The sequence below is a fragment of the Gymnodraco acuticeps genome, unplaced genomic scaffold (assembly GCF_902827175.1).
Source record: "Gymnodraco acuticeps unplaced genomic scaffold, fGymAcu1.1, whole genome shotgun sequence".
Lineage (NCBI taxonomy): Eukaryota > Metazoa > Chordata > Actinopteri > Perciformes > Bathydraconidae > Gymnodraco > Gymnodraco acuticeps.
The window spans coordinates 2,789,228-2,811,247 of record NW_022992177.1 but is presented as its reverse complement, the minus strand read 5'-3'; the positions used below and the strand labels follow the sequence as shown (position 1 = coordinate 2,811,247).

Sequence of the window (22,020 nt, the reverse complement as noted above, 5' to 3'; positions counted from 1 at the left end):
AAAGAAAATATAATACAAAATGTAATTAAATTAATTTAAAAAACATATTGTTTCTGAATAAAAGCAAATCATCACTACCCAGTTTTGTAACTATATAGTTTATCGCAGATAACTGTGTTATCACTGCATTAGCTTAGTTATTTTTTACTGAATTTAGAAACCCGGACTTTATAAGTCGAAAAAGTGATGATGCATTTATATTGCTGTACATAATAAATATTGAATGAATGGATTGAAGTGAAAGTTCAATTTAGTTGTGGTGTAATGTGTTGAAAACTAGTCTTGCTACACTTGGTGGGTGCAGGTGGAGGACAGAGCAGCTGACGGAGGAGCAGGAGGAGGGGCAGAGAGACAGCCGGGCTCAGGAGTTACTGCCCCTGACAGAAGGACCACTTAATCGGACTGAGCCAGCGACGCATGCCGCTGCTGCTGCTGCTGCTGCTGAGTCCCCGGCAGAGACCAGTCTGTCTGGGAGTTTAGCTAGCTAAGCTAACTAGCTATCTTAGTTGTTGTTATATAAACGGATAACTGTACTGTTAACAATTCTGGCAACTGAACCAGAGAACTGAAACTAATTGTGTAGGTTGCAATTTAAAATGTCTATATTGCCGTTCACACCTCCAATCGTGAAGAGGCTTCTTGGCTGGAAGAAGGGAGAGCAGAACGGGCAAGAGGAGAAATGGTGCGAAAAGGCTGTCAAAAGTCTTGTGAAGAAGTTGAAAAAGACAGGACAATTAGACGAGTTGGAAAAAGCCATCACAACACAGAATGTCAACACGAAATGCATAACCATACCCAGGTAAGGACACAAACACAGCTAACTAGCTGCCTCACAGTTGGCTAAGCTAAGCAAGCTAATGCTGATGACAGCTAACGCTAGCTTAGTAGCTTGCTAGTTAGCTTAAGCTAATATTAGAAGCATTATACTGTTTTTTTGTGCAGCAGTATAATGTGTTCAATTTGTTACGTTAAACTTGACAAATTAATCAACAACTTAGCTGATAAAGAGAACATATGTGATTGTATTCAGTGGGGTTTGCGTGCATTGTTAGTTAGCTCAGGCTGTAAACAATCATGTGAGCTAACATTAGCTGATACATGCAACCTGCTAGCTTTTCAGGTTGTTGTGTTAACAGGTAATTACCAATTGGAATTGTATTAGTCTGACATACCGATATATTATAACTGTGTTACGTCTATTGCAGTAGAGTTAGTTTTTTATAAAGTATCACTTAACGTTGCTAAGACTGATGCCCCTCTGCACGTATGTCTGTTGTGTCATATTATATCGTTTGTTTGCACAAACTAGTATGGCCAGTAGACCAGCTTTAACAAATCAAGCAACTGTAGGAATGTGATGAACATATGGGGTAAAAAAGTATTACGTTTCACCCATAGACTGTATATATAAAGGTTTCACCTGCTGATATGGTAGCTGTGGTACATATAGTGCCCATCTAAACATTTAAAAGGATGTTTAGACTGAGAGATTGTGTATTCTGGGAGAGTTGGAATAAGGGCTCGGTTTGGGATTCTCCATATGGGCCTTCTAAACTCAGAAATTCAGATATGAGCAATATGAGGTAGATGTTTTGGGTGTTGTGCAGGAAAGTGCATACATACAGGTTTTATTCTCAGTGGACTGAATTGGTTGACAGATGGCAATCAAATAGTTTGCAGTTTAGTTACACTGACTTAAATCCGCAGTAACACTAAAAGTGAGTTAGTGTTAGCCTTAAATCTTCTAAATCAGTTGTCCTATCCAGATGTGAAAATGTAAAATAAAAATAAAATGTGTTACCAAACTCAATGATAACTTGGATAAGAGACATAACAACGTCGTAGAGTAGACTGTAAATACATAATCAATTCTTCATTGTGAACTATTGCTTGTGTTGAAACCATTTATATTTCTCAATAACTCTACAAAGCAATAGCGTGGGCCACTGTTTGGATTGTGGTTCAACCTCGACGGGTCCTGAGACTGTTGTCCTGAGGCACCAAACTGCCTAAATCTCCCTGGTACTGTTAGTACCTGTCCCAATTAGCTTTGGGAGCTTGTTGTATTCTTTTGTTAATCTCTTTTATGCCTTAACGTCTGTGATATCTATGGCTGAATGCATTATGTTTTTCGATCCCCTGGTGTCATCCTCGTGGATGTGATGTCTCATCTACGTAGACAACATCCATTTCTCCGTGCTTGAACATTTGAAAAGTTCTTTATCCATTTGCCTTGTAGATTAACAAAAAGGGAATTGTCATTTGTTATTGCCGGTGTCTCTTGTCATTGAGATGAGAGTCACGGCTGCTCATTGTAGTCTGTGCTCTCGATGGAATGCTTCTGTAAGTCAGTAATGTCCGCAATGTCACAAAACACGTCAATTCAAGTCGTAAATAAGCGATGCATAAATCTGAGGCCTATTTAGATCAGTACTAAATCACAGTTTTGACAGGGACAGTAGACATTCATTCTTCTTCCTGCTTTTCATCATGCCAAATAAACCTACCGCACCAAAATGTTCAATTTAAATGTCATTGCCATGCATGTTATTCCCTCCAAGCCATAATAATAATAAAGTAACGTTGCTTTAAGTTTTCTTGATTATGATATTGGATTTGGTTAGTCACCTTGAAACCAGCACAAAGCTAGCATTAAGCAGTTTGTTTTGAACCCCAAGTCCTCTCTGACATACTTCACAGGAGGCCAAGCCATGGTAAAAAATGAAAACCAAATGTTTCTCCTCTGACAGCTCAACAATGAGCTGAACTGTTGTTGAGTTCATCTGGAAGAAAGCCATCACCACACTGAGCTGTATGTGAGGGGAGAGGTCCGGGATCTGTTACAGTCCTCCCTTTCCTTTTTTGGTCATTCGAGTTCCATGGCATATTAAGGGTCACAGTGGCATATAGCTTTGTCAGCATTGTCAAACAGCTCTTTTTACAGGTACTACCATTTTTAAAATAAAGTTTGACAGTATCACATTATAATAAAAAATCCACTTTGACCATGTTTTATTTAAATGAAAAACATTTTCCATTTAATCAGTATTAAACTAATTCTGTCGATTTCTAATAGCCTTTTTGTACGTATTCAGAAATTGTTATTTGAAATATGGGGTTATTGTCGGATGCTTCGGACGGCAGATAGTTCCCTCCATGGTGCTGTTGTGTGGAAAAGGGCTGGTGGATTTGTTGGAATATCTGAAACATTTTTTACTTGTGTGAGATAAGTCAAATGTTTTAATGTTCTGCCCTATGTTAATATATCTATTTACTAGTACATCTGTAAAATCTTATAATTAAAAAAGATATTGACAATAACTGAGCAGAGTCTAGAGCAATGCATCACATTGATTGATTCAATTCAATCAGCATGTCCCACTACAGTCTTTTTGGTGGTCTCTTTCAGGTCTTTAGATGGGCGTCTCCAGGTGTCCCACAGAAAGGGTCTTCCTCATGTGATCTACTGTCGCCTGTGGCGCTGGCCAGACCTGCAGTCCCACCATGAGCTGAGGGCTGTGGACCACTGTGAATATGCCTTCCACACCAAGAAGGATGAGGTCTGCGTCAACCCTTACCATTACCAGAGGGTGGAGACACCAAGTGAGTGCAGTTAATTGCTACACTTGACTAATTACTGTATTTAAAATAATGCTTTTGCTATATTGATAGAGAACTTCTGCTTAAAGAAAGTGTCTGTGTGTCTCCAGTTTTGCCTCCTGTCTTAGTACCACGACACACAGATATCCCTGCAGAGTTTCCTCCGTTGGATGACTACAGCCCATCCATCCCGGAGAACACCAACTTTCCTGCTGGCATTGAGCCCCAGAGTAACTATATTCCTGGTGAGGAGGACAGCGTCATTATTTGAACACAGAACTTAAATGTCTCTCAGGATTTATTTTTTTAGATTTTTTACAAGATTGTGCCTAACATTTCTACACATAAACAATGCAGTAAAGGATTTATTACTTCACAAAAACTTGTTTTGGCATTTGAAAACGTGTCAAACATTTGAAATGCTCAGTTTTTCACATGTGTCTGTGTTTGCTTGTGTATTTGCTAGAAACCCCCCCACCAGGGTATCTGAGTGAGGATGGTGAGACAAATGATCACCAGCTCAACCACAGCATGGACACAGGTGAGTCACATGAGCATACACACAACACAAGCTTGTGCTGTTCTCATTATGCCTTATCAGGATCATGAACCAAACCTCTATTGCCGCTCTATTTCAGGTTCACCCAGCCTGTCGCCAAATCCTGTGTCTCCCACAACCACCAATCTTGGTAAGCAAAACCACGGGGGTCAGCTTGATTTACAGAGCATGTCATTCATTATCTGGTTAGTAGAACTGACATTATGCAAGGTATACTATTATGTATACCATGGCCTTTTTCAACAAACTGGCATTTGTATCAGTCATTAGGGGCGGTGGTGGCGAAGTGCATAGGGACTTGGCTTGGCAACTGGAAGTTCACCAGTTCAAGTCCCGGAAAGACCAAGTGCTACTGAGGTGTCCCTGAGCAAGGCACCGTTCCCTACACTGCTCCCCGGGCGCCGTACATAATGGCAGCCCACTGCTCCTAACACTAGGATGGGTCAAATGCAGAGAAACCGTTTTGTTACAATACCTAGTACCTGTACTATGTAATGACAATAAGTTGTATCTTCAATCTTCTTCATTACTATGTTACACATTTTTCTCTTGCTTTCGTTTGCTTATCACCATTTTTAGTATCAAACAGGTTTGAATTTCGATTTGCACAGTTGTCATTGGTTATGCATGAATAATTGTGTATTCGTTACACAAGGCTAAACCACTAGCTAAACCATTAGCCAAACCACTGAACCCTCAACTGTGACTGTCATTACCTTCAGCTAAACGCTGGTGCAACAACTTGAAATGTCAATAGAAACATCTGCGTAAGAGTTGCCTAAATAAACTGTCGTGCTACTGGAAAGATAGCAGGACATAAAGAGCTTCATGGAAGTAGGGCTGGGCATATGGACAAATATGTCAAATATCTCAAAATGACCAAATACCTCAATATTGATATTGCAGCAATTTTGTAGGGTGGACAATCGGTTCTTTTATATTATATTTGCATATTGGGATTTTTGATAAATAATCATCAGTTATGTGGATATAATGACTTGAAGACACATAATACATTAGAAAATGACATTCTTTTTTTAATGTACTGTAATGCAGACTTTTAATACCAGCATCAAATGTATGCCATATTACAGTATTTAGATATTCAAAGCAAACAAAATCAATATATGAGCGATATATTGCCCAGCCCTACTTGGAGGTTCATGTTTATTTGCACGCAAGCAGTATGTAGTTGTGACAGAAAGATCATATATATATAAAACCCATACTACAGACCTTTTGAATCTGAATCGTCCTACAACAATAGTCCTTCCTACCTAACTGGACACGATTACTGCTATAGTAGTCCACAAAATATTTAGAATATTCTTGTAGGGGTTAGCGTGTGTGAGGGAGACAGATGAGCAACGTACAGGAGCAGTGGACAGCGTCTGGGAGGCATGGCCTCAGGGCAGTAACAGAGTAATCGTGGTATGAATGGAGCTTTTGTCCATGGTCTGTCCTTGTCTGTGAAGAGGCCAGCAGCAGACAGCTCAAGGTAATGCAATAATAATATCCGGTTGCCAGGTTATTCTCTCTATATGGAAAGCCACCAGAAGGTCATTGTTAAAAAAATAAACATGTACGTCATGTCTTGGCCATTCCTTGCTGGGGCCATGAGGGTCGTGGGAAAGAGCTTTTGAAGATAAATCAAAGGGGAACGTTATCAGTTGTGTGCATCTTCATAATCAAATGGTTTGACCACAAAGCAGTAACTGTTCTCATGAATTTCTAAATGTTTTCTCATAGACTGGAGCTTGTATCTCAGCTAATGTCTCCAATGTCGCTCTGTTCACACAGACTTACAACCTGTGACGTACTGCGAGTCTGCCTTCTGGTGCTCTATCTCCTACTATGAGCTGAACCAACGTGTAGGAGAGACCTTCCACGCGTCCCAGCCCTCCCTCACAGTGGACGGCTTCACAGACCCGTCCAACTCTGAACGCTTCTGCCTGGGTCTGCTCTCCAACGTCAACCGCAACTCAGCCGTAGAGCTCACACGCAGACACATAGGTACTCTTCTTATTTCCCAGCAACCACATGAGCTCCGATCTAATTTTCTTTCTATATTTGCACTTGACGTGATCAGCAGGTAGGTGTGCGCTGAGCCAATATCTTCTCTCTTCCTCTTCCAGGACGGGGCGTGCGGTTGTACTACATTGGTGGAGAGGTGTTTGCAGAGTGTCTCAGTGACAGCTCCATCTTTGTCCAGAGTCCCAACTGCAACCAGCGCTATGGCTGGCACCCTGCCACCGTCTGCAAAATACCCCCAGGTTAGCATGAGAGGGTAATCACAAACTCCATAGGCAATGACCAAAGCAACTTAGTTCTATCAAAGCCTTAAAATAAATGGTTTTCTTTGCAGGCTGTAACCTGAAGATCTTCAACAACCAGGAGTTTGCTGCTCTGCTCGCTCAGTCAGTTAACCAGGGCTTCGAGGCCGTCTACCAACTCACTAGGATGTGCACCATCCGCATGAGTTTTGTCAAGGGTTGGGGAGCTGAGTACAGGTAAATAAATACATTTCAAACAAATTAAGAAAATTATAATTATATAACAATTACAATAATATGAATACATTACAGTTAAATATACATGTTATTGACCAATATGTGTTTTTAATGCAACTATATAAGGCTTAAAAAATAGTGCAGAAGGCGTTGAAGTCAACCAGTTCAAATGTAGTGGGAGTAAGTTGCTAAGAGAAATATATAATGTGCTGCCCCTGCGGTATATATTGCGGTTTTTTTAACCTGTTAAGCCCCAAAGTCCCGGCGGGTACTTTACTTTTTTTTTTCACGACACTGTCTCAGGGGATCTTAATATTTAAGAACCTATTAATGTGTTATACCAGATTAACGGAAATAATCTCAGCTAACTGACGATACAAACCATTTTTACCAAAACAAAACACAAGTCTCATAAGAAGCATCTTCTAAATGACCCCTGAGCGAAAAATGCTAACGCACTTTGGCACAGAACTCAAGATAAAAGTACCCTTATTACTTATCGTAGCTGCACATACAAGATATCCGATTAAAGCTGAGGTTCCACAGATTATTTAGGTATATAGTATCATCACTGAGTGATCCGAACTCGGACAGGGGAAGCAAACACAGACATCACAACACGTACCTTTACGTAGCTTCTAGGGGAGATGTCTCACCGTAGCTGTCAATCTGATCAAAAGACGTGTTCAATGGCATTAAAACGAGAAAAAACGTGGCTGAATCGGTTAATCCATAGGTTTTTAACGTCTCTGTATAAAAAAAATGATTTCATTTATAATCCATAATTCCATTTTAATGTAAAAATCGCAGAGCAAAAGTTAGCTCCTAATGGTAGCTACCAGAGTGGCTGCTGCTTCCGGTCCTGGCTATGCGGAAGTCCAGCGCAGTCTAACACACACACATTACCAAATAAGGAGTGAGTGACGCGTAGCCAAAACCGGAAGCTGCATACACTCTGGTGACTACCATTAGCAGCTAACTGTTGTGCTCCGATTTTTACATAAAAATGGAATTATGGATTATAAACAATTGCTTCAAAGCCACAGATACATTATCAACCTATGGATCAACTGATTCAACTGCGTTTTTTCTCGTTTTAATGCCATTGAACACGTCTTTTGATCAGATTGACAGCTACGGTGAGACGATCTCCCGTAAAAGCTCCGTAAAAGGTACGTGTTGTGATGTCTGTGTTTGCTTCCCCTGTTGCGAGATCGGATCGCTTAGATACTATACTTAAATAATCTGTGGAGTCTCAGCTTTAATCGGATATATTGTATGTGCAGTTTCGATAAGTAATAAGGGTATCTTTATTTTGAATTCTGTGCTAAAGTGCGTTAGCATTTTAAAAAAAAAATGAATAAAACCGCACGTCCCTGCGGTGTGAATATCGCGCATGCGCATATCGCGGTTATCGCCATGACACGGTATATCGTTGCCATATTAGAATGATTCAAATTTTGATGAAAGTAATTTCAGTATAAGAAAAGGGCAGCAACTTTTGTCAATTCAGAATTTCTTATTTTCTTGTGATATAGTGTGTGAGCTAGACTTAAAGCAGTGGGCAAAAGTACAATTTAACTGACCCAACAACTGACTATGACCTTCCACATCAACATAGCTTTTTTCCTTTCCTCTCTCTTTGTGAACTTTGTACTTGGATAAACCCAAAGTAATGAGTAATCCCGAGGGAGTGGGGGGGAGACAGGGAATTTAAGGGGGTCTTAAGTGGGCCCTCTGCGAACCTGCCCTTCTCTTCAGGGTTCGAACATGTCATTCTGCAGACACAACAGCACATAAAGCAGTTAACAGCCAAGAGTAGACACGCGATGTCCCTTTCTCTTCTCGCCTCTACACTTAACCTTCTATTTTGTTTTTGTTAGTAGTGTAAAAACCCTATCCCTAGTTAAGTGTTTAATTAGCGGTTCCTATTTCAGCTTTAAAGGGTGGAATAAAGCTCCTGCCTCAACACACAGACCACATGTTATCTTTGTCCCAGCCTGTTATAAGTTATCAGTAAACATTTGGTTTATGTGTTCTTCTTGCTCTCTTGAGTGTGTTGCACAACCTACGTATACGACATAAAAGTGTCATTAAGCTGTGTGCCCCGAGTTTCAGAATAAAAGGGGACCTGGGTTGCAGTCCAATAGTCCAAAAATCAGCTCCTAACGTCTAACCCTATCGTCTATCCCTTGACCTCTGTATGTGAAACGTCACGGGGTTAAGGGATAGTGGATAGGAGAATTCAAAAGGACTTAGAAGAGTACTTTAGAGAATCCGAATGCACTTTCATTATCCGACGTGTTTATGATGCACCAGCGGACGTCATAAATGTGCGTCTGCTGCTGTGGGGAAACTACAGTTTTCTATACAGCGGACTACAACATGGATGTATAATAAGAACGAGGGACTACTGTAAACTCATCTAGAGACTCTGCACCATGCTCTGATGCTGTTGTTTTATGCTTTATGAATGTGGAGAACAGAGAAACATATTCTTCATGACCAAAGTTGGAATTGAAATAAAAAGGAAAGTGAAACTTATGCTCGTCACCCTCCGGTCCACATTAATACAAATGATCCCAATACGTATGATTGTATGAAAATATCTTAAAATCAATATAAATGTATTTATTATAAACGTTAGTCCTTACCATCTATCACTGTGTATATCACCATTCAAACATCTTTTAAAAGTTGAACAAACTCCACACAGCTCAGTAAAGACTGTGAAATGTTGACTTTATTTGATAATTTCAGTAAAAACTAACGTTCATATTTCTCTTTTTGATTATAATACTGATGAACGTTCAAAACAAAGCACTTTGGCAACTTACCACATACGTTTTAAAAAGCTTAATAAGCACCGTAACTTTCATGATATAATTTCTCCGTCATAATCGGTTGTTTCCGTGAACGGCCGACTGTTGTGTGACGGCAAATGCTGCGGCTGCAAGGCATTGTGGGGCAGCATTTTTCCCTCTCCTTTCGTAAAGGGAGGTCCAGTGGTTCCTAAGCTCAAGGAGGTTATAAAGGAAGTTTGAAACCTCCTTTCCTATCATCTAGAGCAGTGGTTCTCAACTGGTGGGTCGCGACCCAAAAGTGGGTCGCGGACACGTTTCGAGTGGGTCGCGGATGTGTGAGTGAAGAAAAAAAAATAGAATTTTTTTTTTTTTTTGGGGGAAAAGTCAAACTTTTATTTTGAAGGCCCGATTTTCTAACGCTGTGCATGCAGTCGGCGTTGGACTTGAAGTACCGGAGACCATAAACGGTTTTGAAAACTTCTGTCACATAGTGATCATCTTCTCAATAAAATATTTTTGCTGATGTTTTTTCGAGTCTTCTGGCCAATCAGAATCAAGATTGTTGCCGGAAGTCCCCACGGAGAATAACTTTGCGGTAGAACTCTTTTTTATACATCCATGGGTACAACTTCTGATAGAAATGAACACATAATGAAATATGACCCCCGGTTTGATGACTGACAGGTCACAGAACAATGGGAGCTATCTACCCTTACCCACAATTTAAAGTAAGTCACACAGACTATCTCCTCTTTACTCTTCTCGCAGCAAGATGTCAGAACAAAGTGAAAAACAAACAATGGCATAAAATATTATTAATATGTCGGGTAGCTAGTAATAGATTTATTTATTTTCAACTCAGTGTACCAGAATGCATAGTTTGTTAGTATTTCTAAAAATCTCCTGGGGGAGAATCCCCCCAGACCAGAGTCCTGCATCGGGTCGGGTACCCGACGGGTGACCCGCAAAAAAGGTGATTCGCGGGTGGTATTTTTTCAAACGCTTTTTTCCGGGTTCGGTTCTGGGTAAAACAAAGATGATGCGGGTCGGGTCGCGGGTATTGCATAATAAATATATTATAATAATAATAAATTAGTTTAATGTTTAAAATCCTCAGACCTCTCCCCCGCGGGACCGCGCATAATCATAACCTCTGCAGCGCATCAATCTGCTGCTGTGCCCGCCACATTCGAAATGGCTGAGGTGAAGCTCTCTAGCGGAGAATACAGCATTTTCAATAACACTTCCTCAAGAGCGAAATCCAACGTCTGGGAGGCTTTTTGTGTCATCCTAGATGGAGGAAATAACCAACATCCCACGCTTTCTGAGACAAATATGAAACTGCGTGTGTTAATAATTGCACGTTTTCACTGCTCATAGGCTATGCGGGTTCGGGTCGGGTTGCGGATCTTGTGCCGATGGGTCGGGTCGGGTTGCGGAACTAATTGGCAATATGTGCGGGTAGCGGGGCGGGTTCGGTATTGCACGTCGTGGGTGCGGGGCGGGAGCGGGTCTTGAAAATCAGACCCGTGCAGGACTCTGCCCCAGACCCCCCTGCTGGGGTTGGGTTTTCAGCATGTGTACCTTTTTATATAGTTCAGCTTTGATTCCATCAACTCATTAAACCTTTTTTAAAAGCATACTTTAGTTCTGTGAAGGGATATAAGGGATATATGCACTGTACTTCACTTTTATTAATATTGTATGCTGAAAAGCGTATATATTACAGCACGATTTTTTGTTGAATAGAATTGAGTGCTTCAAAATGTTGGGTCGCGATGTATTGACCAAGTAAAAAGTGGGTCCCGAGGCCTGACCAGTTGAGAACCACTGATCTAGTGAATTTGAACGGCACTTATCATGGCTGCCACTGAGGGACTTCCGGGTCATTTCACTCCGTTAGGAAGGTTTCTAAGCTAAATGGACTATTGGACCGCAACCAGCGCCTTGATGTTTAGGATCAGGACAATTTACATCCGTTTTGGGGGTTTAGAAAAAATCAAGGGGTGTTATGCAGGGAAGGTAGCAGGCTTGAAGAGGAGGGAGATGGGGGAGGGGGCTACTGTGAGTCGGCAAGAGAGGGTTGAGTAACGAAGGAAGAATGCGGCAGGCATGCATTGGTGAGGGGGACATGGAGTGGGAGCTGAACACATTTCAGACACCCATTGCAAGGGGGATTCCCACTGAAGCATGAGTGCTGCGTGTTATATTTCTGGCAGCAAACACCTTGGAGGAAAGCATCTCTGATAGAAACTTGAATGACTTCAGAAATAGCCTGTAGAGTTGGCTTGAGTGTCAGAGCCATCCAAGGCAAGACATATTGAGTGTTGTATCTATGCATTGACTATAAGGAAGTTTCATTAATAATGTCAAGCTCTCAGTACCAACACACTGTGCTGCCCTCTCCTTCCCTACAGGCGTCAGACAGTGACCAGCACCCCCTGCTGGATAGAGCTGCATCTCAACGGCCCGCTGCAGTGGCTGGACAAGGTCCTCACACAGATGGGATCTCCCAGCATCCACTGCTCCAGTGTGTCCTAGGAGCAGCCCATGCTTCCCAGAAACCCTCCTTCCCAATACCACACTTAATCACAAACCACATAGGGAAACCCCAGCGTCTCTTCGAGATAATATGGAAAGAGACACCATTCATCACTCTCCTCCATCGCTGTCTCTAACATTTCACCTCACATCGATAGCACTTTCCTCCGTACCGTGTGGTGTCTCCATTTGATGGTTATTTTAGGACTTGTGCACTGTCTTGTTTTCATGTGTTCAACCACAGGGTATTTGCAATAGGTTTCAAAAGACTTAATCATTATTCATTCAGACATCACATCTATGCTGTGCTCAAATTTTTATTATAAAGGAGATTGAAATGTTTGATCCAAAGTTATGGTACAGTTTGGTCACCTTTTTAACATGTTTCAAAACATTTGATTCTATGAATTAGCTAAGTTATGCTATCCTCACTGGTGTTTCAGTGTCCCAGTACCACTCTTTGTAATCACTGAATTAGGAGGCTTATTTATCATCGAACCATAAATTAACATGGAAAATGTCATTCTGAGTAGTGATTACATAGAATATATTTAATTAATATCTTAAGTACAAGGTACTTTGCCCATATTGATTTATCTGTAGGTAATGAAGTGACAATTATTTGATTGCTCATGTAATTGGAATTTTATCTATTTTAAACAAAATATAGACATTAGCACTATTGTTTCTTGAAAAGAACCATTGTATGAAAACTATTTTGCTCAATGAAAGAGACATTTTATAAGTTATTTTTGCATACTGTCCTGCATGGGAATATATATTTTGTATTGCCTCGATATAATTGTACATAAATATTTATAGCTTGTGATTTCTTGTAGTTGTGCAGTGCTTGAAACAGTGGACCTGATTGACCTCTGGCATGAGTAGATTCACATAAACACTTTGCTTTAATGACCCAAACCCTGGCCTGCTTGAATGCAGGCTTTTTCAAACCTGGGTCAACTGGATCTTAAGTGTGACACACAGGATTACTTTACCAGCTATTACTGATATTCATATTGTGGACATAGACTGACTTACAGTTTGAGTGATCATAGTGAACTGGTTGAATGTAGATTGTGTGACCTCAGTGTGAGGGGTGCTCACCAGCAGCAACATGGCTGTGGTTTATCCATAGATGGCATGTAGAGTAAAAACATTATTGCAGATTTCTTCACATATTACCAACTGTTAGCCAGTAGTATACGATGCTCATTGTTGGTAAGTAACGCACTTCCAATTGACTGTTGATCAGTGTACAGCTTAAGTTCTCGTGGTAATTTGCTTGTCCAGTGAATACTCTATTACATGTACATTGCTACAATATTAGGCATGTGTAATATGCTCGATTTCCTTGGTCATTGTCTCTGAAGCCACCATGTTTACCCTGCACTTACAGGTACACAAGACTGAGTCACCATGTCATCTATTTTAGATTCTTACACAGTGGTAAACGCAAATACTGTAAACTACAGTGCATTGGGTAGTTGGTAGATCTGTATCAGTACTTTTGTTCCTTGATATTCTTAGTTGGTGATTTGTTCCAAGTCTTATGTACATGTTTTTTCATGTATGCTATTTGTTCTCAAATGACCATTGTTTTGTTAACTGTGAAAATAATGTAATAAATTGCAATTGAGTAAAAAGATGTCAAGTCAATGCTCAACACTCTTACTTACTATCTACAATGGCCAATACAGCAGTGATTGATTATTGTCCAGTTTCGGTGCTGAAAGAGGTTTTTTTCTGATCCGTGGATGAGTCTAAGGATGAGGTAAGCTGTGTGTACCCAAAAAGTGAAACAGTCTTCTGCTTACAATAAATGTGCCACAGTCACAAAGGAGAACAAAATTAAAATCACAAATGTTTATGTTGATTCAACAGAATGTGCATTAAATGTCTTACAACTCTAGGGATAAGGCACATTATGTCACTTGCAAATATATGTGACAACAGTACCCAAGGAACATACACATAAAATCAAAGACCACATCATTATTTTTTAAATGATTTCCCCACTGCGACACCAACATGTCCATTCTGACCTTATAGCATAGTATAGAGATGGACCCAGGGCTTGGATAACTTCTTTCCCTTATCAAAATATTCAACTGCTTTTCATTACACACCAGTATTGCAATCATTTCTTTTTAAGAATCACAAGTTTCTAAACATGACTGCCTTCTGTATAGTCTGTAAGCATATCCACCTTCCTGGTGCAAGAAGCAAGTCAAAGGGTGCCGGATCTGGTTGGAGCCCCATGAAAGGAGGGGGACCAGGAGAAAAGAGACACAGGATGCTGCTTTTAGCTTTCCTCTCCCGATGATAACCCGTCTATCTCATCATCATCACCACCGATGGCCGTCCAAAACGCTTTTGCTACCTGGAAACAAGATTTAGTGTAAATACTGTAATAAAGTTTACATAAACATGTTGAGCTACACAATTTATTAAGTCAAACAAGAGATGTAACTAAAACATAGCTACTGAAATGTTTCATATTTCATCTAATCTGACAAGGATGGGAAGTTGTGAAGACATTATTTGTTTGTGATTCACTGTTTGAACAATATCATGGGAGATGATAAATACTTTATACATCCAGGATACACAGATTAAGAACATGAACAGGTGCTAGTCTTTGTGTTTTGTTATATGAATACAGTGACTTACCTTCTCTGCATGCACCTTCCTCTGCTCATGGGGTAATGAGGAAGCTTTGTCTGCAAGTTCGAAATGAGAGAAAACAAAAACAGCATGAACGGCGTCAGCTGTAGACATTGACACCAACAATAGAAGCAGGGTACGAATAGAATCCTGCACGTTTTTTGAATGGCTAACATCGTTTTTGGCTGAGAAAAGCGGTGCATGCCCTTTTCGTTCCCCAATTACCTTTCATCTCTTTTAATTTGGAAAAGAGACGTTCAAAGTTATCCATATCTACATCTCCAGCTGTTAGATTGGCAAGTTCCTGGATGTCCAAATCAGTCATTGCATCTGAGAGAATCACCGAAAGAGAATATTAACTTAACATTTAATACAACTTTTAATCAGTCAGATACTGATGTTTTGGGTGAACATACTGTAGCAGAGAAAAATGTGCCAGCAGGAGTTTAAATGTATGGGAAAAAAGATTGTATGAGGAGTTAACTTACCAACTACTGTTTCCACCTGCGTTTCTGTGTTGGAAGTACTTTCTGTCTGGTTGGGTTCTTCACTAACAACTGAGCCCTCTACTGGCAAGCTGGAAGACTGCTATAGAAAACGAGCTAGGGTTAGCATGCCGTATCAAACACGGCGTAAACATTACATTTAAGTGAAAATTGATTGATGAAACACAACAATTAGTAAGAATAAATTGAAAGATAATAACAAATATAAGTGAAATTAAGATCAATTGAATTGAATAGGGAAACAACAACTGACCTGTGGTTCTTGACAGCTGCGTGGGTTGTTGTGTCTGGCAGCCACCAAACTACTCATCAGACCAAAGCCCTGGTTGTGCCCTATCCAATAGAGATGACCCGATACCAGTTACATGAAATAGTCTGGGGAACATGGAATAGGATATTGTAATGTTGTTGTCATCTCACCATCCTTCATCTCCACACTGGACCACACATTGGCATTGAGAGCCTGAACAATTCTCTTTACTCCAGTGGATTCTGGAAAGTCATCTGATCAGACAGCAAAGACCATGTGTATGAGTACAATACAATTATTCAACATGTGAAGAAAGGTTATACAAGTGTATGCAATTTCATTGGAATTCCTGCTTTCTTTAAAACTCACCATCCTCATCTGGCAACTCCTGTGGATTGAGCTCCACCAGCTCAAAGGCATGAGCCAAACACCACTGCTGCGCTTCATGTCTGGTGACCCCTTGAATAGAAATGGCATTTCAAAAGCATGTAGTTGATAAATTGTATTCGATTGCTTTCTGGAGGCTAAAATTCATCATAACAGTGCCACCAACAGCTGGAGTACTAACCTGTTTCACAGACTCTGTCACACACCAGGATGAGCACCTCTGGAGCAAGATCTTCCACCACTGATATCCAAGTATGTAGTTTTTCTAGACCATCCTTCTGTAAACACCATGCACACATAATAATCATTACACATGTATCACAGGATATACTGTTGAGATGATGATTCAAGTATTACTCACGTACCACTGTACTGTCGAAATAAGCGATGAAAGCCTGCATGGACTGTGCAATCTCCGATGACATTTGAAAGGGGCTTGGCACAACACATAGCCTGACATCCGCTGTATAATATTTGTTGTTGATGATCCATGGATACCAGGCTACTGATTCTTCTTGCTTGATCGGCTCTGGCAAAGTATCCGGAGTAATGATCTCTGAGGATGTAATAAATTAGACACAAATAGAGACATTAGATTAGATCAACCTGGTTTCATTTGGTCTAGACGCTAAGAAAGATGAATGCAACCTCCTTCAGCTCCTATTTGTGTATCACCCCAACAACAAATAAATCCCTAACTAGCTTGACAACCTCAGACATGTGGTTATCAACCTGCAATAGCAACATACTGACTGTTCCGAATGTCATGTATTATGCTAAGAGTATGTTAGCTTTGTTTAACGTTAGCCTGTTTGCTAAATCATGCACATTGAGATGAGCTAAACTTACGTTTTATCAGCTCCACTTCTTTAAAGCCACTGTCACAGCTTGTGATGAGCACACATGGAATAGTAATCTCTGTTTCTTCTTCTGAATCTGACATTTTTGCACTATTTAGGACAAGCTTCTTCAGCTGCTAGCTTTGCCTGACGTTGGTAACCTTTCAACTCTGACTGAGCCGCAGTGACGCTCACTTCCGGTGCAAAGAAAAAACAAGTTATCTTCTTTTTTTTTACCACAGCTTTTGATACAATGAAATGTTTTTCCATTTGGTAATTTTATCTCGTGATGAGGAAACTAAATGTTGATTTTGTGTTAAGGGCAACATTGGCACTTCTTGTACTGTTCTTGTACACTCTTATTCAACTCATTTTATTTTAGGGAAAATGTCACATTCAAGAAGAAATGGACTGACTATCAACCAAGTGTTGCACTTGCACATCTTAAATTGTTTACTTAAAATTACAACAGTATTGCACCACTATTAAACATATTAAAAATAAGAAGGCAAACAAAACCAAAAATATGTTTTTGTCTGTATATTTACCTATGTACCCCTGAAGTCAATGTTTTGTGTGTATATCATGTTTGATATAAGAAGAAAATAATGTGCTGAATGACACAGCTTTTAACGCCCTGCATTTGCCTCTCAGGCAAAGCACCTTCCCTATTAAGCCCCACCAATACATTATGAATACAAGTTACATTATACTAAAGAACGGCCATAATGACATTGCTTATCTGCATGTTTAAGACGAAAGTTATCCCGTGTTTGGTCTGGCAGTTCGTACTCGGGGAAAAAAAACACCACAAAAAGTTGGCTTCTTGTTGTCATGGTAACGAATATTGTTTGAAGACTTTTCATTGACGAGTAGCTATAGCTATCTGATTTGGTTACATTAGTTGATGTTTTGTTATAGGTCTTTATCATGATATCGTGACACTGACACGTGTTTGAGTCATATTATTGTTTTTATTAGCTCATTTCAAGAACATGTCTGACACCCTAAATGACGAAGATAAATTGGGAGCAGTTTTGTTTCAGGTAATGTTGTCTAACTTAGCCTACTAGCTAACGTTAACACTAAGGTCGGTACACTTCTGACTTAAGGTAACTGTTAGCTAGTTATCGTGGGTTGCTCAAGTTAAGAAGATTGCTTTTGAACACATGCCAGACAGTAGGCCTAACTAAATGTTTCATAAACGTTGACGTTGCTCTTTCTTTTTAAACCTCCTGACATTTAGCTAAACTAACAACATGCAAAAACAAGCTACAATTCAAGTTAACAGTATTTGATCAATGAAATGTGTATGTTACAGGTTCAAGAGGATTTGAGAAAACTCAAATGTAGTCTTGAAAAAATCACTACCAATGAGAGGGGAAACACTCTGGACACTCAAGCCTTGGATGCTGCCATTGGAAAAACAGAAAGTATAATCAGGGTAAGTATGTTACATGCTAAATAAGTGCTGATTTAAATGGTATTAAAACATATATCAGACAAAGGGAGCTTAGTTACAGACAGACAGCTTCTGTGTTATTTTATTGTGAATAGAAGCATGCAGAGGATCATCTGAAAACAGTGACTAAGCAGGTGTTGGTTCTTCCAAGAATTGAAGACTTGGAAAAAAACAAGCAGATTCCAAAATGGTAGGTAAAGAGAAGCGTACATGTGTTGTTCCTTAATAATTGTCTCGAGTGGCGGCACTTTCCTTTATCATGCCATTGTTAATTAATACATTCTTGTGGGTATTGATGGGTATTATAATTGTGAAATTGCACAGGATACCTGCTCTGGAGAGTGTCCCAGATGTGCGTCCACAAAGAGAAGAGCTTCCGGGGCCTTCACCTGGGGAAAAGGTAGGTTATTATTATTGTTCATTCATATTTTTAGTTTTTAACTTAGTATAGTGTTGCAAGTTACAATATATACTGTAGGGTTGGTTAGTTAGATATTCAACAATATCCTTGTACGATACATTAAGACAGGTGAGACAAAGAGACATGGTATGATAGAGCAGCACATGAATACTTTATGTTTAGCAGAACTTTACATTCATTTCAATCTTTGATATTGCTAACTAAAGTTTTAAAACCTTTCTCTCTTTGTCTTATTCAGCACAAGTCAGCATTAACCATGCGTTTGCTGTGTAATCCTGCTCACCCCCACAACAGAGCCATTTTGCATCAGAAATTTGGGATATCACTACCTGATGTCAACAAGAGGAGTATAAATGCAGTAAGTAATCTTAAATCTACGATAAACGTATGTTCATTTAACTTTATGTTAGTATATCATGTGATGTTATGTGTTATCCGACCAGGTTTAAAGTAAACACTGTGAACTTAAAAATGCTACTTGACTCACCCTGGGGCCTTTTAGACTCTATGGAATCAAGGTGATAGTTGATTTATGTTCTCCCGTAATTATTTCCTGCAAGTTGTTGTAAGATGGAGAAGTATACATAACAATCATGGAGTGAGTGACAGTTAATTCAACTCTGGCTTTGTAAAACTGAACACCCAGGAGAACTTAAGGTTTTTTATTAGTCGCAGAAATGAGGCTACATCTGGAATCGTGGAGTATATTTTTACAAACAACATCAGAATAATAATTTGCCCCTCCATTTATTTGCTTTGTACAATGAGAAATTGATTCCTATGTCTTGAGTCTTTGTTGATATTAATTGTAACATACAGCACATGCCTCAGGAAAGATTTGATTAGGAAGCATTACAAGAGTTTCTGCTGCAACAAAGATTAATTGAGTATCATTGCTCCTTTCCCTGATGCTTACTCTTTTAAACCCCTGAAAAGACACTTTATGCTGGAGTGAAGAGTGATGGTACATGTCTGTATTAATGGATGCTTCAAGTGCTCAGAGACACAGTGACACAAAGGTCACTTGGCTCAGTGATGACAGCCAGCTCTTGTCATGGCAAATCAATTTATCTTTTCAAAGGTCGACATTAGTTTTAGATATATTTTACACACATATTTTCCAATATGTTTTTGGTAATCTACACATGACATGAGAAATAGCAGCCAAGACTGTCATTCTGATATAGGAGCGATGGAAGTGCTGGCTGCAGAGAGCGGAAGGCAGCAGATTGCAGCACATCAGCATTCTTCTAAAGAAGCAGGCGCCTGATTGCTGTGCTATGGGCTGCTGGTTTACAGCTGTCTCAGGACAGAAGTGGGTACCTGGTCCAGCATGCCAATAAGACAGCCGTAGCTTCCCCAACTGCTAACCACTGGCTCTCTGCCTGCTGCCTTCTCCTGCAACTCAGGCCAGCTCTTCCTCACCACGCTCTTGCCAGGAAATGAGCTTTTGCATTTTAGCAATTTTAGAAAAAGGTGCCACCCTTTACCAAACCCATCTGAAACAGATGTGTGCCTGTGAGGGGAGATGCTCCCAGCACCTGGCTACTACCTGAGGTCTGTCATAGAGCTCAGTGGTCTGAAAAGAACAAGAAGATGACATTCAGGGATAAGTCTGGAGGATCAGCAGCACAAACTTTGTGTTTTCTGAGTATGTTTATATCAAACAAGGGCAATAGATTCACTTTTTGTATCAAAATATTTTAGAATATGTTGCAGGACAGTTTTGATCTTGGCATTGTCAGTGTTATATGGCTCGCTCCAAATCTTAATGAACACAGGAAACATATTGTTTGTAAGATGCAAGCTATTATATCCCAGGCTTCTTAGCACTTAAATTAAATCTTACATCAACAAACTGGGATTAGGCTGAGGGGTTGGATGGATCCGGTACTTACAAGAATGTCACTTATAAGAAGGAACTCCAGCTGCTGAAGAAGGGTGTTTAATTCAAACAGGGCCAAACAAGGAAATACTGGAGCAGGAGCTGGAATCATTGCCTCAATGTTATTTATGTCACATGTACATCCTCTGATCCTATGTGAATGTTCTGTTAGGGAAAGCGTCGGAGAGTCCCCATTCGCTCTGTGGTGAGTCTTCCAGCCATTGAACCAAAGGGCCGTCGTAGCCTGGCAACACCTGAAGAAGACATGGGGACAGGTAAGCAGACATTTCAGCACCTTATTACCAACACCTCACCTCTGTTTGAGTGTAAGAACTGACACTCACTTCATTGAGCGTGCCTGTGAGTTTGTGTATGGGGGCCATATGGAGCAGGCCATATCCTGATATAATATGACAAAATGCTCACCATTATTTATATTGTTACATCAAAAACAATTACATGTTCTTATATTAACTTGTTTCCAGCATTATTGTGCTGTGGTTTTTTACTCTTACCTAAGTGCAATATTCTTAGAATTGTTTTTTTAATTCATTTTTTCATCAGATACAAGTTTTCTTCATGCGTCGATCCAGCCCAAGGCTGCCTCTCTTCACCCCAGAGAGGATTCCTATCCCTCTAAGACAGGTCGGTTTCCCTCGGACATATTGACCCTAATAAAGTCCTGTCACTGGCAGTTCAATATTTAGCGAGGCCTTTTATGCAATTATGCCTTTTATCTTCTGTTTTGCACTCCTGCTAGTTCTGTAATTGTTTTTGATAGTATTGTTTAGTTAAAACCCTTAATGACACTGTTCTTGTAAAGGTTCTGATTGATTCAACATTGATAACATTTAGCCACTGATAGAGTACAGTTGAACCTGTCTGTTTGTGACGTCATGTCTAATAGGCTCGAGGTCCAGGAGTAGCAAGCAACTCAAATGGGAAACAGATCCTCGACCCACCTGTAAAGGAAGTGAGTGCACACCCCTCTGTACCACCAAGACACCTCCTCCCTCCGCCTCCACACATGAGGACCACGAGGGTATAATGCAAGGCACCAACGATCTTATCCCTAAAAGCCCTCAGGTAAAAATACTTTAGTTTTGAATGGATTTTAAACAAAATCAAAAATATAAAAGGCAATCAAAGACAATAATTCAATTGATTTAAAGTGTGAGTTGGTGTCCTGTCCCGTGTTTCCCTGTGCTCTGTAGAATTCACCTGTGGACGTAAACATCAGCAAATACCCCTTTACCATTATAAAGGGTCAGATCAACCCGTTGGCAGCGGATTTCTGTCACTTTAAGCAGAGCTTTAGCTTGTGTTGGAGCAGTGTGCTGGATGCTCTGGAGGCCCTGAAAAAGCTCCTCAGGGACTTTGCCGTGCCGCTAGCCAAAGTGAGCGGGGAGTGTCTGGTGGAGTTCAGCCACAGCTTGGGTACCGGTTGGAGAAAGGCTCCTCCAGTCAGCGGCCTCCTCTCTGTGCTTGGAAACTGGGAGGAGGTATCAGAACTGGTCTTACGCCCAGGTCGGCGCTACAAAGGAGAGGGGGGCATGGAGGCGGCTGCCATCCACATCCAGTCCTGCTGG

The 22,020-nt window shown here is 40.3% G+C and overlaps 3 protein-coding genes across 6 annotated transcripts in view; 2 read left to right on the top strand and 1 right to left on the bottom strand.

The window, feature by feature from the left end:
• Positions 1-308: 308 nt before the first annotated feature.
• On the top strand, positions 309-13,660 carry smad3b (SMAD family member 3b). The gene is made up of 9 exons (XM_034204881.1): positions 309-799; positions 3,410-3,603; positions 3,711-3,845; positions 4,067-4,141; positions 4,239-4,289; positions 5,960-6,172; positions 6,295-6,432; positions 6,525-6,669; positions 11,891-13,660. Exons 1-9 carry the CDS (start codon positions 597-599, stop codon positions 12,012-12,014), a joined length of 1,278 nt encoding a protein of 425 aa, XP_034060772.1. The 5' UTR covers positions 309-596; the 3' UTR covers positions 12,015-13,660.
• A 205-nt stretch (positions 13,661-13,865) lies between these two features.
• Positions 13,866-16,831, bottom strand: aagab (alpha and gamma adaptin binding protein). 4 transcript variants are annotated; one of them, XM_034204886.1, is made up of 10 exons: positions 16,674-16,831; positions 16,190-16,380; positions 16,006-16,102; positions 15,807-15,896; positions 15,608-15,691; positions 15,441-15,520; positions 15,170-15,269; positions 14,907-15,011; positions 14,688-14,737; positions 13,866-14,397 (listed from the first exon to the last, which is right to left on the bottom strand). In XM_034204886.1, the coding sequence occupies exons 1-10, from the start codon at positions 16,765-16,767 to the stop codon at positions 14,320-14,322; spliced, it is 969 nt and encodes a 322-aa protein (XP_034060777.1). In that variant the 5' UTR covers positions 16,768-16,831; the 3' UTR covers positions 13,866-14,319. The 4 variants fall into 4 exon arrangements, with proteins under 4 accessions (XP_034060777.1, XP_034060775.1, XP_034060778.1 ...); XM_034204884.1 differs by having other exon boundaries at positions 14,688-14,747; positions 14,908-15,011; XM_034204887.1 differs by having other exon boundaries at positions 15,170-15,266.
• Positions 16,832-17,547: 716 nt separating this feature from the next.
• The window catches only part of iqch (IQ motif containing H), a 21,126-nt gene continuing 16,653 nt past the window's right edge, over positions 17,548-22,020 (top strand). Inside the window, exons 1-9 of the mRNA XM_034204897.1 lie at positions 17,548-17,709; positions 17,985-18,107; positions 18,221-18,315; positions 18,450-18,525; positions 18,785-18,904; positions 20,604-20,706; positions 20,996-21,076; positions 21,339-21,517; positions 21,646-22,020. The exon at positions 21,646-22,020 is cut by the window's right edge and continues 165 nt beyond it. Of these exons, the coding sequence (XP_034060788.1) occupies positions 17,659-17,709; positions 17,985-18,107; positions 18,221-18,315; positions 18,450-18,525; positions 18,785-18,904; positions 20,604-20,706; positions 20,996-21,076; positions 21,339-21,517; positions 21,646-22,020 (1,203 nt within the window). The 5' untranslated portion in view covers positions 17,548-17,658. The remainder of the gene's footprint in view (positions 17,710-17,984; positions 18,108-18,220; positions 18,316-18,449; positions 18,526-18,784; positions 18,905-20,603; positions 20,707-20,995; positions 21,077-21,338; positions 21,518-21,645) is intronic.